Source organism: Pongo pygmaeus, chromosome 9 (genome assembly GCF_028885625.2).
Source record: "Pongo pygmaeus isolate AG05252 chromosome 9, NHGRI_mPonPyg2-v2.0_pri, whole genome shotgun sequence".
In the NCBI taxonomy this organism is placed as follows: Eukaryota; Metazoa; Chordata; class Mammalia; order Primates; family Hominidae; genus Pongo; species Pongo pygmaeus.
In genome coordinates, this window is record NC_072382.2 from 125980494 (window position 1) to 125998682 (window position 18189).

Here is an 18189-nt window from a genome sequence, read left to right on the forward strand (position 1 = left end):
CATATGTATACAATTTGAATAAGTTTGGACATGTGTACACATATGATTCCATCACCATAATCAAGGTAATAAACATAACAATCACCTCCAAAAGTTTCCTTTGTCTTTGTTTTTGGGGCGCGTGCGAGCACACACGCACGCGTGTGCATGCAAAAAACATGTAACCACAGATCTACCAGAGATCTTGTTTTCCTGCCAAAATGTTGCATTTCCCAAGATCACCCTGGCCTGCCACGCCCCCATACTGTACCTATAAAAATCCCCAAGACCCGGCCTGGGCGCGGTGGCTCATGCCCTAATCCCAGCTCTTTGGGAGGCCGAGGCTGGCGGAATAGGAGGTCAGGAGATCAAGACCATTCTGGCCAACATGGTGAAACGCCGTCTCTACTAAAATACAAAAAATTAGCCAGGCGAGGTGGCGGGCGCCTATAGTCCCAGCTACTGGGGAGGCTGAGGCAGGGGAATCGCTTAAACTGGGGAGGTGGAGACTGCAGTGAATAGAGATTTTGCCACTGCACTCCAGCCTGGCGTCAGAGTGAAACTCCGTCTAGGAAAAAAAAAAAAAATCACCGAGACCCTACCAGGCAGACACACAGGTGGCTGGACGTCGAGAGGCACACACTGAAAGGCACCAGCATGCCAGCAGGCTGCCAGCAGGCCACCAACCGGCAGAAGCAGAACGACACAGTTTGGCGGGGGCAGTTGGAGGAGAACACAGGCCACTGAGCGGCCTGGCTCCAGGGGAAACCCTTCCCACTCCATCCCCTTCTGGCTCCCCCCATCTGCTGAGAGCCACTTCCACTCAATAAAACCTTGCACTCATTCTCCAAGCCCAGGTGTGATCAGATTCTTTGGGTACATCAAGGCAGGAACCTGGGATACAGAAATCCCTTTGCCCTTAAGACAAGGTAGAGGGTTTAATTGAGCTGGTTAACACAAGTCGCCTATAGACGGCAAAACGAAAAGAACGCCCTGTAACACACGCCCACTGGGGCTTCAGGAGCTGTAAACATTCACCCCTAGACACTGCTGTGGGTTAGAGCCCCACAGCCTGCCCGTCTGTATGCTCCCCTAGAGGTCTGAGCAGCGGGGCACTGAAGAAGCGAGCCACATCTCATCGCACGCCCTTCGAGGGGGACAAGGGAACTTTTCTCGTTTCTCTACCATCACGTTGATTTTTTTCTAAATTTTTTTACCTATATAGGAAACAAATGTCTTGGATTACAATTAGTAAGATGATTCTAATAAAATAATGGCCACAGAAAAAGTATGAGAGTCATTCTGTGAGTAAAAAACTTCTATTAGCCTCATCCCCCAAGACGAGGTTATTGATTTGTTAGCTCCCTATCATGCTTGAGGGCCTAGAAAGTAGTAGTGACTTTTAGACACTGTTCAGATGCAAAAAATTGAAATCAAGAGATGGAAGCCATGAAACTGTAGTTCAATTAAAAGAAAAATTAGAGTCTGAAACATAAGGTGGAGAGATCTAAAAGATGTGAAGGCAAACAAAATGCACAAAATTTTCTAGGGTTGTTGTTTGTTGTTGTTGGGGGTGGAGAAAGAAGTTTTTGTATTAAATTCTTATTTTAGAATAATTTTAAATGCATAAAAAGTTGCAAAAATATTGTAGAGATTTCCCATATACCTTGGACCCAATTTTTCCTTGTATCCAGTTTAAATGTATCAAGTTAATATTACAATGGAATATTTGTCACAACTAATGAACCAATGTTGAAACCTTATTATCAGCTAAAGTTCATATTTTATTTTTATTGTCTTAGTTTTAACCTCTTTTGTTCTTGGTTGTCCTGGTTAGAGATTTATCAATTTTATTCACCTTTAAAAATAAGTAATTTTGATTTTGTTGGGTTTTTTGTTTTCCTATTTTCAGTTTTTAAAATTCTGCTCTAAATTGTTATTATTTTTCTATGCTTTTAAAAAATATTTACTTGTCTCTTGCTTCTGTGGATTCTAAGGTATAAGCATAGTTTATTAATTTTAGTTCTTATCTAATTTATTTTTTAATATTCTAAATTTCCCTTTAAGCACTACTACATTCCACAAATTTTTGTAAGTTGTATTTTAGTTTTCATTTAGTTTAAAATATGTTTTTGTTTGTCTTAAAACTTCTTTAACCTATAAGTTATGTAGAGGCATGTTGTTTATTTTCCAAGAATTTGGGAAATTTTCGTTTTCTGTTATTGATTTCTAGTTGTTGTGGTCTGCTAAGTGAAATAAACCCATCACAGCAGGACAAATGCTGCATATCCCCATTTATATGAGGTATCTATAATAGTCAAACTCGTAGAAGCAGAGAATCCAATAGCGGTTTCCAGGAGCTAAGAGGAGGGAGAAACAGGGAGTTGTTCACTGAGTATAAATTTTCAGTTATGCTAGATGAATATGTTCTAAAGACCTGCCATACAACATAGTGCGTATAGTTAACACAATGGACTTCAAAATTTGTTAAGAGGGTACATCTCATCTTAAGTATTCTTACTACAAAAACAAACAACATAAATGAACACAAGAAAACTTGGGGAAGTCATGAATATGTCAGTTACCTCAATTGTGGTGATGGCACCAAGGGTGTTTACATATGTCCAAACTCATCGAATTATACACGTTTAAATATGTGGTTATGTATCAATTCTACTTCAGTAAAATGGTTTAAAAACAAAAATATCCTTTCTTCCCCTGAAACTGTTTTGGTATTTTGCTTCATCTCTAAGATGGCTCAGATACAGATAGGCTAAGGCTACTGATGCAGGCCAGGTTGTTTGGAAGTTCTCCACAAGTAATGATCATGGGCATTCAAACACAGAGGTGTTGTTAACAGAGCAGAACAGGAAGCAGTAGGCATTAAGAGCATGTATCAGAGTCAGACTTCAGTGGAAACTGTTCATATGCAATCAATCAGAGCCCCACAGCTGCTGTCAAAGTTACAAAGATTGGACATGAGGTCATGGAGCTTCGTGATGGGGTCTAGTAGTTGGTTGAACAGACTTGTGAGAGTCAAGGAACACAGAAAAAAATAGTCAACTGGCCAACGTAAAGAGTCAGAAATATGGAAGGATATGGAAACTGAGCTCTCTTAATACAGGTAAAATCGGGAGATATATTAAAATAATAACTGGGATTTTATAAAAGATAACTGGGAAACGATCATTTCTGGGTTTGCAAAATCAGCAATAGTTTGGGTTGTTCAGGAGTTGACAAATTTGTACTCTAGATTTCCATAAACTTTTCTAATGAAGTATAGAATTGACTCAGAGTTGGGGATGATTGGCCTTTGCAGGAGATGGCAAACTGGGGAGTCAGAAGAAAGGAGGTGTCAGGTAGCAAATTACTGGCTGCCTCACTTAAACCTGCTGGGTATTTTCTGACAATCTCCAACTATACTGTGATTTCAGTCCTCCTTAACTATGTCTACTTTTTAAACTTATTTTTTTTCTCTGATAAGACACACAAGAAACATTTGAAACATTTTAACATTTTAAAGTATGTGTCTGCTCAAGGCCCTCCATATAGTACCTGGGTATCACTGCTGGTTACTCAGGGCCCAAGGGCTCTTCAGTTAGCAGGTGATGAATGCTGCCAGGACTGGGTCCTTTCCTTCAATGCAATGGGTTTCCTTCTGGCCCAGTGTGTGTCTAGAAATGTTGTCTGGGAGCTATGGCCTAGAACAGAGGCTTCCCCTCTCTGACAGGTGCCCTCTCTTGCTGTGGCTGAGGTGACATCCAAGATGTAAGATAGAGTCCTCCCCACTCTTCCATTTCCTCTCCTCAGGTGGAAGGAAGGGGTCTCTTTTGTAGCCACTAGCTGTGCAGCCTGAGGTTAGGGGAGGGGTGATGCCAGCACTCTCTTGGCTGCCCTGGCTGGTGTCTCAGTATGTCATGTGTCCCCCCATTCCACTGTCTCTGGGCCTAGTTTAGCACTGGGTGTTGCCTAAGAGTTGTAATTCTTACAGCCTTCAAGTGTGCCTGGAGACACAGAGCGCCGTAGCCTGCAGTGGTAAGGTTTGCTGGAGCTCAAGTTCTGACTGCTGGGATCAGAGATTCCCCTCTGGCTAGGGCTGGTTTAAATGCTCCCTCTGTGGGCAGACATCAGCTGAGTTTGGTCCATCTTTCCCTTCTGCTCTAACAGGACAGCACTGAGTTCAATGCCTCACAATTGCTGTGTTCTCCTTCCCCCAGTGCCCAGAGATGCTCTCTTGGCCAGGCTGCAGCTGCTGGGGGTTGGGGGAGGAGTGGTGTCCATGATTCAAGACTGTTTATTTCTCTCTTCAGTGCCTCTTTCAGCAATATGCAGTTAAAACCTGGTACTATGCATGTTCACCTGATTTTTGGTTCTTATGAAGGTGGTTTTTCTGTGTGGATAGTTGTTAAATTGCTGTCCTTGTTGGGGGGATGATGGGTGGAGCTTTCTATTCTGCCATCTTGCTCTGCCCTCCCCAATTATCACTATTCTATACATACGTTTGAAACTGTGATAACCAAAAATTACTTAAAAATTACAAGATAGACCTTACTCCAGGAGGACTTCACCATTATGAGTGAACTCTACTGCTGTAGACAAAAAGTGCTGACAAGAAAGTGGCAGAAAATCATTTCCTATTCCATTAAAAAATTTCACAATGTTATCACATTCTTACATGACTGTAATTTAAGTAATAACCAAGTAGTAAGCATGTGAAAACTGCCAGTAACAAAACTTGAGATCATTTTACTATTAATCGTTAGTATTACACTGAAAATATCTTGGTACTGTGAGGCAAAGTACTACAAAGAATATTACATTTTGACTTTATATTTACCTGTTCTCAGCCATGACCTGCAGTGTAAGTATAGAAACCACAGCAGACATTTTAGTGATAGGAAGGTACCATGCACTTAAAAGGAGTTTAGATGCAACTGGCAATTTGGGAAAGACAAAGGCTCTTGGTTTTACTTATTTCATGCTGTGAACCCAGTTGAGTCCCTTTATTCATACACCACTTGTTGAACAATCTATGCATGTATAAGTAACAAGTACAAATATGGACTCTGGTCTAATTAAAATTATTCAATAAGTGCCAAGTATAACCCTTATAATTTTTCTCCAGTGCTTATGTTCTTTGAATCTAGTATGTGTTTGTACGTGGTTTGGTTTCAGAAAGACGGCATTTCCAGAAGATATAAATACTAGCTCATGTGTTATTTCTTTTATTTCTCACGGCTAAGTCAAATTTTTCATCTGCACTGCTAGAGAATCATCCTTCACATCTATATTGAAAAGCCACAGAGTCACCCTGAAAAACATTATAAACGTCTCTGAATTGTAGCTTTTGCATCTATAGAATGGGAATAATATTCTTGTACCCCATAGTGCTGTGGGGGAAAGAAATCATTTAACATTCATGAAAGTGCCTGAACAGTTCTAAGCATGTGGTAAACATGAAATAAACAGAAATATCGCTTTTTTTTTTTTTTTTTTTTTTTTTGAGATGAAGTCTCACTCTGTCGCCAGGCTGGAGTGCAGTGGTGCGATCCCGGCTCACTGCAACCTCCGACTCCCTGGTTTAAGCAATTCTCCTGCCTTAGCCTCCCGAATAGCTGGGATTATAGGCACGTGCCACCATACCCAGATAATTTTTGTATTTTTACAAGAGACGGGATTTCACCATGTTGACCAGGATGGTCTCGATCTCCTGACCTTGTGATCCGCCCTTCTCGGTCTCCCAAAGTGCTTGGATTACAGGCATGAGCCACCGTACCCGGCCACCTTTCATCCTTACCTAAATATTCATACCTTTGTTTGCTGATACCTCAAAAACCTCTTATGCTGTCTTTCAGATCTCTTTCTTTTGAACATAGAACCATCATCACAGTGTCCTGTGCTCAGACCTTATTAGCTTTCTTCCAAACTCTTATCCTGAAGCTAGAGAGATATCCATATTTTTTCCTGCTTTGGTCTCTCTTGCCTCTGAGGAAGTGCTGTTAAAAACTCTGGTTTGAAGGTGAGTGCAAAATATACCAAGACAAAGTGCAGACTGTTACCATAGTCCAAGCATCATGCAAGATTGCCATTCTGCAGTCCAGGTCCTCCTACAGGCCCAGAGGGCTATGGACCACATCAGGTCAAGCCAGAGTACTTAGCACATGCTGGGCACCCCATCAGTGTTTCTTGAATGAATAAATTTCATATTTATTATTTCTTACTCTGAATTCTCCTCACTAGGAAACTCAAATCCTTCTTGGATGTGAAGTACAAATAGTTCATACTAACCATTCGGTTACTTTTTAGAGCCATAATTTCTATGTTTTTGAAGCAGTGCCAGTAGTCCAAGTACTCACTTAAGGGGAATCTAGTCTAGATCAGTGCTGATACATCATCGTTTGCACTTTATGTGAATTTTTTCTTTCACATTAATTGTCGTAAGTGAGACTTCACTGATATGAAAAAAGAGGTAAAAGTAGGAGGGAAGTCATGAGTAGCTAAAATAATAGATGGAAGGTGAAACAGACAGGTTTTATCTACTTGATTATTTACTTATTACATGCCTAATTTTGGGCAAATGTCCAACCGCTATCATCCTCAGTTACCTAATAGTAAAATAGGTACGTTAGCTTTTGCTCTGCTGAAAGAGTCGAGAGGATTAGAAACAAGGCATGGGAAGTCCTTAGAACATTCAATCAAAGTTATCAGTACAGTTCTTTGGGTTTTCAGGGATTGAGCAGTACCAATATCCACTCTCATAGCATAGAGCACAAATAGAGAAAGTTCTGAGATGTATCTGTGTATCCCATATTTCAGGGACCCCAGGGTCTTTTACTGCTAACATAGATGAGGAACAGGCAGAGAACTGCAACTACCTGGTTGAAAAACTTGAATTTTGTTTCACATTTTATTGTGTTAGTGGGATAATGAATACCTAACTCAAATTTTCTTCTCTCTTTCTACGTAAAATTTCCAGAGAAAATGGTAAAAGGAAACCATTCCACAGTGACTGAATTTGATCTCACTGGGCTAACAGACAAACCAGAGCTCCAGCTGCCTCTTTTCCTCCTCTTCCTGGGAATCTATGTGGTCACAGTGGTGGGCAGCCTGAGCATGATCACTCTAATTGGGCTCAGTTCTCACCTGCACACCCCCATGTACCATTTCCTCAGCAGTCTGTCCTTTATTGATCTCTGCCAGTCCTCCAACATTACCCCAAAAATGCTAGTGAATTTTGTGTCAGAGAGGAATGTTATCTCCTACCCAGCATGCATGACTCAGCTCTACTTCTTCCTTGTTCTTGTCATATCTGAATGTCACATGTTGGCTGCAATGGCTTATGACCACTACGTTGCCATATGTAATCCACTGCTTTACCATGTCGCCATGTCTTATCAGGTCTGCTCCTGGATGGTAGTTGGGGTGTATTTTATGGGCTTTATTGGTGCTACAGCTCACACAGTCTGCACGCTAAGAGTGCTTTTCTGTAAGGCTGTTGTAATCAAGCATTACTTCTGTGATCTTTTCCCACTACTGGAGCTTTACTGCTCTAGTACTTCTATCAATGAAATAGTAGTTTGTGCTTCAGTGCATTTAATATCCTTTTCCCCAGCCTCACCATCCTTAGCTCTTGCATCTTCATCATTGCCAGCATCCTCCGCATTTGCTCCACTGAGGGCAGGTCCAAAGCCTTCAGCACTTGCAGCTCCCACATCTCGGCTGTTTCTGTTTTCTTTGGGTCTGCAGCATTCATTTACCTGTAGCCTTCATCTCTCAGCTCCATGGACCAGGGGAAAGTGTCTTCTGTGTTTTATGCTATTGTTGTGCCCATGCTGAACCCCCTGATCTACAGCCTGAGGAATAAAGATGTCAAAGTTGCCTTAAATAAGTTTCTTGAAAAAAGAAGTTTCCTGTGAAAGTTGCGTTAAATAAGCTCCTTGAAAAAAGAAGTTTCCTATCAAGGGGGGTATTTTGCTTTAGCAAAAAATTTTAATTTCTGGAAAAGGTTTGATAAGGAAACAATCTAGAGACAGCAAGGTATATCCACAAGTAATGAGATGGCTGCTACTACTTGGTTATTTGGAAGAAAGATGCCAAGGGTAACCCTGAATTCATAGGATCAGTTACACATTGGGACCATTTGTGGGATGCCACAGAGTTCGTCCACCCAGAGTAACACATATCACTTCTAAACATTTTTAAAAAATTCAAAAGTCTCCGTGTGTGATTATACTTTATATGTATGGAATAATATGGCACTTTTTAAGGCAAGACTTATTTACCTTACTTTAAGGAATAAATATATCTTGTCAGTCCCCATGATATTCTCAATACCTGTGTACCTGGGTTTTTCTACTAAGTGTATAGGTAAACACTTCGCGAAGTGTGATCTCCAAAATAAATAATTGCAACCATTTTGAATACAAAATTCAATCACTAATTCTTACTAAGCATGTAGAAATATATTAGGGAATATGGAGGCATATGATGGGTAATAAAACAGTTTCTACCCATAAGGAGATAATACTTAGTGGAAGAGATTGACAGCAATAAATACTGCTTAATACATTTTGTGTATTTTGACATATATTTATGGCTAGGCTCACACTACCGGGCTGGGTCCCACACCTCGAAGGGAGACTGTGTGTCAGGCATGGAATAGTGAGGGGTGTGTGAGTGAGCATGGGGTCTGGCCACTGCATACAGTCAGACACACCAGCTGCTGATGCGGGATGGGCAGCTCCAGGTGCTGACACTCTCTACAAGGCTGCAGCTGGACTAGGTGCACTGCAAGCAGCTTCCTCAGCTGGCACCAGGGAGTGTGGTGGCATCCAAAAGCTTGGAGACACCAGGAACTGCACGGCCCCAAAGAAGGAGTCACAGTGCTGTCTGGGATCCCCAAAGGGCCGCAGCTCTTCTCTCCTGTTCACCCACAACATGGTGAGCAAGGGGCATATTTCAGCCCTGTTTCTGTTGCAGCTCTTTTAGCCTTGCCATTCAGTGGGTCCCAGGTTCTCATCCTGAGACCAGAAAGAATAAGGCACGCAGACAAGTGGAAGGTGAGCAAGACACAGAGCTTTATCACACAATAGAACAGCTCAGAGGAGACCTGCAATGGGCAGCTCCTCTCCATAGCAGGGTGTCCCAATGAGTGTCAAGCTCTGAGCAGAGAGGGTAGTTCCTTTCTGCAGCTGGTCACCCAGGCATCTCTTCAGCTCTCAGCAGAGAGGGTAGCTCCTCTCTGCTAGGCAGGTCATCCGGTCAAGTGTCCAGCTCTTAGCAGAGAGGATAGTTTCTCCCTGCAGCTGGTCGTCCTATCATCTCCTTGGTTCTCAGCAGACAGGAAACCCTGGGGTGGGCAGCTCCTCTCTGCAGCTGGTCATCTCATCATCTCCCTTTGTCTCTCCATCCTCTGCTCCAGTTTGGCCGACTCTGGGGTTTTTATGGGCCTCAGAGGGGAGAAAGCGTGTACTGATTAGTCCATGAGTGGCCGTAGGGAAAAGCACCATAAGTTCCCCCTCTGGTCTGTGGGACTGGTGACCCCATCCCCAAGCTTCAGGCCCTCTCCATCTTGGAGGTGGGACTTCACCAAGGACCCGCCACCTTCTGCCCAGGAGCCCGTCTGCCTCCTACTGGGTGCCTCATGGCACCCAGGCTGTTCATGCCAAGGGGCACCTGCAGGTCAGTGCTAGGCTGTCCTCAGCACCCCCTCAGCCTCCCTCTCATGCTGGTTGGTGCCCAAAGTCTAGAGGGGGCCGAGGCAGCAGGGGCTGGCATGTCAGTGCTGTCCTGAGCATGTGCACCCCCAGCTGGGCTACGACAATGCCCGGGCTAGGTCCTGACTCAGAGCTGGCACCAACAGCAGAGAGAAGCCAGGCAGAGGGAGTAGGCACCCTCATCCCACTGAGGGCCGGGGAGCCTTCCCAGGCCCCCACGTCTGCAGAGATGCCTGGGCCTGCAGCCACAGCAGACGTGGCAGGATGGCTGCAGCTGCACCCAGGAAGTTCCCACCCTGCCAGCTTGGAAGGGGCCGGACTCTTGCTTGTCCTTGGCCCTGGAGCGTGCAGCCCCAGCCACGCCTCCTTTAAGCCTGAGGCAGGGACTCCAAGTCCTTGCTGGGCCTGGGCTGGCATCCAGGGAAGGAGTGACATCAACATAAGTTCTTCCCATGGCCCTGGTGCTCAGGGGCGTCCCAGGGCTCCCACTTGGTCAGCTTGTGACCCTGCCTCAGGGGCACCTCTAGGAGCCGATTTCAGGCCCTGGGACTAGAGGTCAGGAGTGTCAGGCTTGGTGGTCGCCCAGATGCGGGGCAGACCCCTGGGACTCAGCCCCCAGTGCAGAGCCTTTTCTCAGGGCACAGAAACCTGGCACCATCAGCAAGGTGGGCATGGTGGCCATGCCATTGGCTAGGTCCCCAAAGCAGGCGTTACCTCTGGCCCATCCTCCGCACTCCATCTCCAACCACAGCACCATGCTGGGCCCAGCTCTGCCTCGGGGCCATCTCTGCCAGGCCTCCATGCCCAACCGTGCTGCTCCCCCACCAGGCAACTTGGCCTAGCCCCGTCGTGGTCGTCCCCACCATGACAAGCTCCAGGTGGCTCCCAGGGGCAGGGTCCGGAGACTGTCTGCCTCCTCCCCAGCCCCTCCCCACAGCAGTGGCAGGCAAGAGTGGTGACACGGGGCCAGGGTCAGGAGCCACAGAGTCTCTAGGCCTGGGGGTGGGTCTTACCTGGTCACGTGAAGGTGGGGGCGGCTCAGTTGCCTGCCTTGGAGACGTGGGGGACAGGGGTCCCACCACCGTTACTGCTGCCCCTGCAGTCTCTCCTGCCACAACCGCTGGCCTCCCCACTGCAGCTGGCACCGTGGTAGCAGGGGTTCTGGATGGCCTACTTTTGCCATCAATATAACATTTAACAAAACATGAAATATAATTTTACTTCTAAAATAATTTAGTTTTATATAAGTACAAAAGTAATTTCTGTAACACATATGTCTTTATTGTTCCTCAATATCATTCTTATTTTTTGAAGAAAAAAGTCATCAACTCTCCTTGTCAGGCTTACTAGGAACTCCTCAGGGTCTTGGCAATATCTATCATATTTTAACTTGGGGGCTGAATGAAAGTATTTTCTTCTTCATTGATCTGAAAGGAAGCAGCCCCCATGTTAAAACATTTCAAGCATTACTGTTTTATGAATACATCATGACATCAAAATATCGTTAGTAGAGGTAAATGAAAATGAAAACTTTCAAATTTTAGAAACATTTGTTGTTACTTCTGATTTTCTATTTTCCCCTTGTGACAAATCACTTTAGACAATTCTTTAGTGTATGTTTTAAAAATTGGCTGAACTTTTGAATCTTTCATTGTCTCACTAAAGAGATGAAACTCACTAGAGCTCCAACAAAGTCTCTCACATCCTCATTTCCAATCTGTAATATTACAAGAACAATGAATCACAACATATGGCAATAGGGAAACACTTGAAAGCCAACAAGGGGAAAGGGAAATTCTGATTGTTTCTTTTCCCAAGAGCTGACATTTGTGGGAGTAGAATCTAGAGGGAGGTCATTATCATTGTTTGTTCCCTATCAGACTCTTACTCTTAACCAGCGTATAAAATCCTCACATCAGCCACACTTTGCAGACTGCCAGATGGCTTTAGGCATCAGCTTTGTCAGAGATCAGGATGAATGACTCAAAATAATTGCCAAGGAGACTTTTGGGCTATGACCTCCTCATATCATCAGATTCATTTTTCCCTCCAGAGCAATGGAGAAGAAAAATGTACAACACTGAACCCTGACAGAAAGGATGGGTATGTCTGAGTCCCAGTCTTTGACTTTAAAATCTTGGAGTCTCCTGTTCCAGCTTCTTTTGCAGTGCAAAGGGAGATGCACACAGCTATTCGTCTGTCTCTGCCTGTCCTTATTCTCACATTCACATGCCTTGAGCAGTGGTTCCCTTGTCATCTACTTGTTCTCTGCAGTATACATTTATGACAAACACTTCTGTGTTTACTCATTTCAATTCAGGCAGTAAGAGGGTTTTTATTCGGTTATTTTGAATCCATGTTTACATATCTCTAAGCTTCTTTGAGCAATTTTATTGAACATATAGGTATTGAGTTGCTATATGCAAGGCACTATGCCAAGCACTATATTGAATTTATAGTCTAGTACAGAAGAAAAGCAAATAAATAAATAATAATAACATAGAATGAAATTAGTGTTACATGTAAACATAAGAAATATATGTATGGACATAGAAAATGGCCTTATTAAGTAGAGTTTGCACTATTAAAGCCCTTAACTAAAGAGCCTTAACTATTAAATAGGATGTCATAGGCTAGAGGTGATAGACAAAGAGAAAAATTAAAGGAACATCATGAGTTAAAACTGAGAGAGTACCAAATGGCCAAATCATGTAATGGCCAAATCATATAGTACCTGTTGGGACATAAAAGAAGAAAACTTTTATTTTGGTTGCCAGATGATAACAATCTTTGAATAAGAGATATTGATTTGAGCTTCCTATGAGGAAATGAAAAATAGTGACAATTTAAAGAGGTTACTGTTCAGTAAAAAAAAATTCTGAATCTCTCTGTTAATATGTGTATCCATGTAGGAAGGAGCAAAAACAAGATATGCTGAGGGAGGAAAAAAACCTTCAGCCATCAATTATTGGAATAAAAATTTGAGCAAATAAAAGATATTTCAGAGAAGGCTCAATAGATTACAATTAAAATAACACTGACATTTATTAAGTTCTTACCAACAGACGGGAACTATGCATGATTTGATTTTTACATGAGAATGATATTAACATTTCTACTTTTTAGAGGCCTGAAGACGAGAAGTAATTTTCTCAAGATCATACGGCATGTATGGGGTTGAGATGATATTTTAACCCAGACTGCCTAATCTAATATCGTAGCCCATTAGAATTTTAAATCATGAAATATTGGAACCAGAAGATATATTAAAGGTGATTGAATTCAAGCACCCATCTCATGCTGTGTCCTTGAATAATGTCTGCTAAATGGTTTTACGGGCTGCACTCTGACATTTCTGGCTATAAGTAAATTAAGGTGTGTCAGATTTTTGGAATGTTCTTTTCTGTTGTGAAACCAAATATTTCTCTCCATCATTTGAAGCACTTAGTTTTTATTTTTTCTCTCAGAGACATATACAATGAGCCCTATACCTCTTAGATATTTTGAACATTTGGATATAAATGCCATGTGCCACATATATTTATATTGTGCTAGCTAAAACCTCAGTTATGTCAGTCATTATTCAAATGACAATATTTTTAGATCATGTTTCTGACATGTCCAGTTCTTCTATAGTCCACAGAAAATATTAAACCCTAAACTGAAAACACTAATCCAGCTATTGCTGGAGTGTTACATAAGACCATAAATTTCTTTCATCTAGAATCTACTAATTTTCTTTGCAAAAGTAAATATGTATTAGCCTTTTTTGAAAATCCACATCACACTATTGACTAGTTTTGTATTTAGACTAAGATTGTGAATTGTATTTTGCATGTGCTCTACTAATCCACATAGCCATTATCTTTAAATTTTATAGTGATTACAGGCAAAATATATGATTATAAAAAGTGATCAGTATAGAAGATATCTAGTGTTTGTTTTCAAAAAGCCTTCTCGGTTTTGGAGAATATGAGTACTTTTCTGATCTTCTCCAATTCAGCCATGAAGTACACTTAATGTAGACCAATCATAGTCTTCTGCTCCCCTGGCCAGAATGGGATAATAGGCGACCTGCATTGAGACCATTATATTACTCCCTTGGGATTATTCAAATTAGAACAAGAGAGGCAATTCTCTCACTGTTGGAAAAGCTCCTGAGATATAAGGATGCTATCAGCCATACAGTTAATGTTTTTGCCTTGCAGAGTAGCAGGTCTGGGTGATGAAAGCTGAGAAATAAAGAGCTGGTTTCAGGCAGAATGAGACAGGTCATTACCCAGTTCTTCAGCTATTTTTAGTTGAAATTCTCATAAGAAAAGTAACCCAGAAGTAATATAACTAATTTTATATTAGTTTTATAATCTCATGCCTTCTATTTTTATATATATATATAGATACGGCTATAGATATAGATATAGATATAGATAGATATAAGGTCTTGCTTTGTTGCCCAGGCTTGTCTCAAACAAGTAATCCTCCCACCTCAGCCTCCCAAAGTGCTGGGATTACAGGCATGATTCACTGCGCCCGGCCAGGACTTCCATATTGATAAATTATAAGGAGCATTTGGTTCTCTTTCCTAATCTGAGTAAAATGAAAATCTGATCGCTGTGCTATTTGATGTGCATGACATATTTATATCCTAGAGAATACGGTAGGAAAGGAAAGAATCCTCTGAAATAACATTAGTAGCTTGCTTTCTTATTTAGGTCAAAAATTGGTGTTTTCTCTTAAAAGGTTATGAACAAAATTTTAATGTTTTCGATGTCTGCAGTTCCTCCTCTGGTCGACCAGACTATTGTCTATTACACAGTAGCAAGAGAGGCTCAGGAGACCACTGCATTCTGTTTCTCCTCTGGTAACGTATAGAATATGTAATGATTTATGAATAATTTCTCTCTCACACACAAACACATTCAGTTTCTCTTTTTAAAACTTAGAAACTGTTGACAAGGTCATGGACCCTGGAAACCATTCCTCAGTGACTGAGTTCATTCTGGCTGGGCTCTCAGAACAGCCAGAGCTCCAGCTGCCCCTCTTCCTCCTGTTCTTAGGAATCTATGTGGTCACAGTGGCGGGCAACCTGAGCATGATCACACTGATTGGGCTCAGTTCGCACCTGCACACCCCCATGTACTGTTTCCTCAGCAGTCTGTCCTTTATTGATCTCTGCCATTCCACTGTCATTACCCCCAAAATGCTGGTGAACTTTGTGACAGAGAAGAACATCATCTCCTACCCTGAATGCATGACTCAGCTCTACTTCTTCAGTATTTTTGCTATTGCAGAGTGTCACACGTTGGCTGTAATGGCATATGACCGCTATGTTGCCATCTGCAGCCCCTTGCTGTACAATGTCATCATGTCCTATCACCTCTGCATCTGGCTGACAGTGGGAGTTTACATTTTAGGCATCCTTGGATCTACAATTCACACCAGTTTTATGTTGAGACTCTTTTTGTGCAAGACTAATGTGATTAACCATTATTTTTGTGATCTCTTCCGTCTCTTGGGGCCCTCCTGCTCCAGCACCTACATCAATGAATTCCTGGTTCTGGCCTTGAGTGCATTTAACATCCTGACCCCTGCCTTAACCATCCTTGCTTCTTACATATTTACCATTGCCAGCATCCTCCGCATTCGCTCCACTGAGGGCAGGTCCAAAGCCTTTAGCACTTGCAGCTCCCACATCTCGGCTGTTGCTGTCTTCTTTGGATCTGCAGCATTCATGTACCTGCAGCCATCATCTCTCAGCTTCATGGACCAGGGGAAAGTGTCCTCTGTGTTTTATACTACTGTTGTGCCCATGCTGAACCCCCTGATCTACAGTCTGAGGAATAAAGATGTCAAACTTGCCGTGAAGAAAATTCTGCATCAGACAGCATGTTAATGAATAGAATCCATGTCATGTTGTTATATCAAGATAGGTCTTTGGTTTGATTAGATATCTAACTTCTTGGATTTATTGTTGAGATTTATGAAAACTTAGTGATGCTCTTTTATGTAACACATCTCCAAAATATTCCTCCGGTCTACTTCCATCAAACTTATATTCCAATGAGCATATGTAAAGAAATGGAAAGAATAAAATCAAAAGACTTTTGAGGTTTAAAGTATCCCTAGTTTTATTTTTATTTTTTTATTTTTTTTTATTTTATTATTAGTATACTTTAAGTTTTAGGGTACATGTGCACAATGTGCAGGTTAGTTACATATGTATACATGTGCCATGCTGGTGTGCTGCACCCATTAACTCATCATTTAGCATTAGGTATATCTCCTACAGCTATCCCTCCCCCCTCCCCCACCCCAACAGTCCCCAGAGTGTGATGTTCCCCTTCCTGTGTCCATGTGTTCTCATTGTTCAGTTCCCACCTATGAGTGAGAATGTGCGGTGTTTGGTTTTTTGTTCTTGCGATAGTTTACTGAGAATGATGATTTCCAGTTTCATCCATGTCCCTACAAAGGACATGAACTCATCATTTTTTATGGCTGCATAGTATTCCATGGTGTATATGTGCCACATTTTCTTAATCCAGTCTATCATTGTTGGACATTTGTGTTGGTTCCAAGTCTTTGCTATTGTGAATAGTGCCGCAATAAACATACATGTGCATGTGTCTTTATAGCAGCATAATCTACAATGAACTGAAACAAATTTACAAGAAAAAAACAAACAACCCCATCAAAAAGTGGGCGAAGGACGTGAACAGACACTTCTCGAAAGAAGACATTTATGCAGCCAAAAAACACATGAAAAAATGCTCACCATCACTGGCCATCAGAGAAATGCAAATCAAAACCACAATGAGATACCATCTCACACCAGTTAGAATGGCAATCATTAAAAAGTCAGGAAACAACAGGTGCTGGAGAGGATGTGGAGAAATAGGATCACTTTTACACTGTTGGTGGGACTGTAAACTAGTTCAACCCTTGTGGAAGTCAGTGTGGTGATTCCTCAGGGATCTAGAACTAGAAATACCATTTGACCCAGCCATCCCATTACTGGGTATATACCCAAAGGACTATAAATCATGCTGCTATAAAGACACATGCCCTAGTTTTATTTATTATTGTTATTGAGATGGAGTCTAGCTCTGTCACCCAGGCTGGAGTGCAGTGGTTCGATCTTGGCTAACTGCAGCCTCCGCCTCCCAAGTTCAAGAAATTCTTTTGCCTCAGCCTCCTGAGCAGCTGAGATTATAGGCATGTGCCATCATGCCTGGCTAATTTTTAAATTTTTAGTAGAGATTGGGTTTCACCATATTGGCTAGGCTGGTCTCCAGCTCCTGACATTCAGTGATCTGCCCACCTCGGCCTCCCAAAGTGTTGGGATTACCAGTTTGAGCCACCACTCTCAGCCCCTAGTTTTATCTTTTAATTATAATATAGACAACAACCTCAACAATGACAACAATGATAATGATGATGGTAATTAGAATGATAGTAATAACATATATTATTGAAAGTTTATGAAATATCAAGCACCCAGCTAAATGGGTCACTCTATTTAACATTTACAGTATTACTTCAGGGAAAGCCTTAGTATTATTATGCTTTTAAAGATGAAAAAATTAAACATTTATTTGAGTGACTGCTCAGGGTTCCAACCATAATATGACATTGAGACTGGAAAGATTGGCTCAAGGACTTTTGACATTATTCAAAGTGATACTTGGTCCAGGTAATTGTGAGTAGGTCTAAGGACTCTAGAGAATTTCTGTCTGCAAATCAAGCTTCCCCTGTTCCCTATGACATGTTCCCTACATGATTGTGTCACTGTCCTCTGGACAGCTTCATGACAGTTTCACTTTTATTTCATTTATTATAATGAACATAACCAAAATCTTTCAAATTTGTAATGATCAACGAAAAACAGAGCAAAACCAGAAAATTATTCTAGTCTTATTATAGAGATGCATTATAGATACTTATATTATTATAATTCATATCAACAATTTATAAAAAACACACACATTGTCTTATCGTCATACCAATAACACTGTGTCTTTTTATGAGGCAGATCATTGGGGCAGCTGAAAATTCTGCTAAGTTGCATTGCTTCCATGTGGTTCACACTCTTTGGAATCATCATTTATAAACAGTTGCCATTTTATGTCAATTTTTCCTTTAAAAAATCTCTTCTCTGCCCCCAAGTTATTACTTTTCTGTTTCTGGGCATTTAACATCCTGTAACTGTGAATATCCATGATATTCTAATTACTCGATTGCCTGTGTCTCTCCCCAATTTAAATTACCTACTCGCTATTGTCAGATCAATATTTTTTGATGCTGTTCTGTGTTATTCAACTAATATAACAAGTTTTAGTGTTCACTACAATTTCCTAATATAGGAACAACTAGTACAATATGTCTTTATCATTCTTACATTTCATTATCCATTCATTCAATGCAGTAAGAGATTTGTTCTCAAGGACCCATTGCATTTATTATTTCACTTAATTTTCATCATTTATATAAAGTAAGG

The 18189-nt window shown here is 41.6% G+C and overlaps 2 protein-coding genes across 2 annotated transcripts; both read left to right on the forward strand.

Moving 5' to 3' along the window:
• The first annotated feature begins 6960 nt into the window (after positions 1–6960).
• Positions 6961–7895, forward strand: LOC129009036 (olfactory receptor 8G50-like). Its single transcript, XM_054441715.2, is given in 2 exon segments — positions 6961–7552; positions 7555–7895. Coding segments are annotated over 2 exon segments (933 nt in total).
• A 3739-nt stretch (positions 7896–11634) lies between these two features.
• Positions 11635–15729, forward strand: LOC129009037 (putative olfactory receptor 8G3). The gene is made up of 3 exons (XM_054441716.2): positions 11635–11798; positions 14473–14561; positions 14639–15729. Exon 3 carries the CDS (start codon positions 14656–14658, stop codon positions 15586–15588), a length of 933 nt encoding a protein of 310 aa, XP_054297691.2. The 5' UTR covers positions 11635–11798; positions 14473–14561; positions 14639–14655; the 3' UTR covers positions 15589–15729.
• The last annotated feature ends 2460 nt before the right edge of the window (positions 15730–18189 follow it).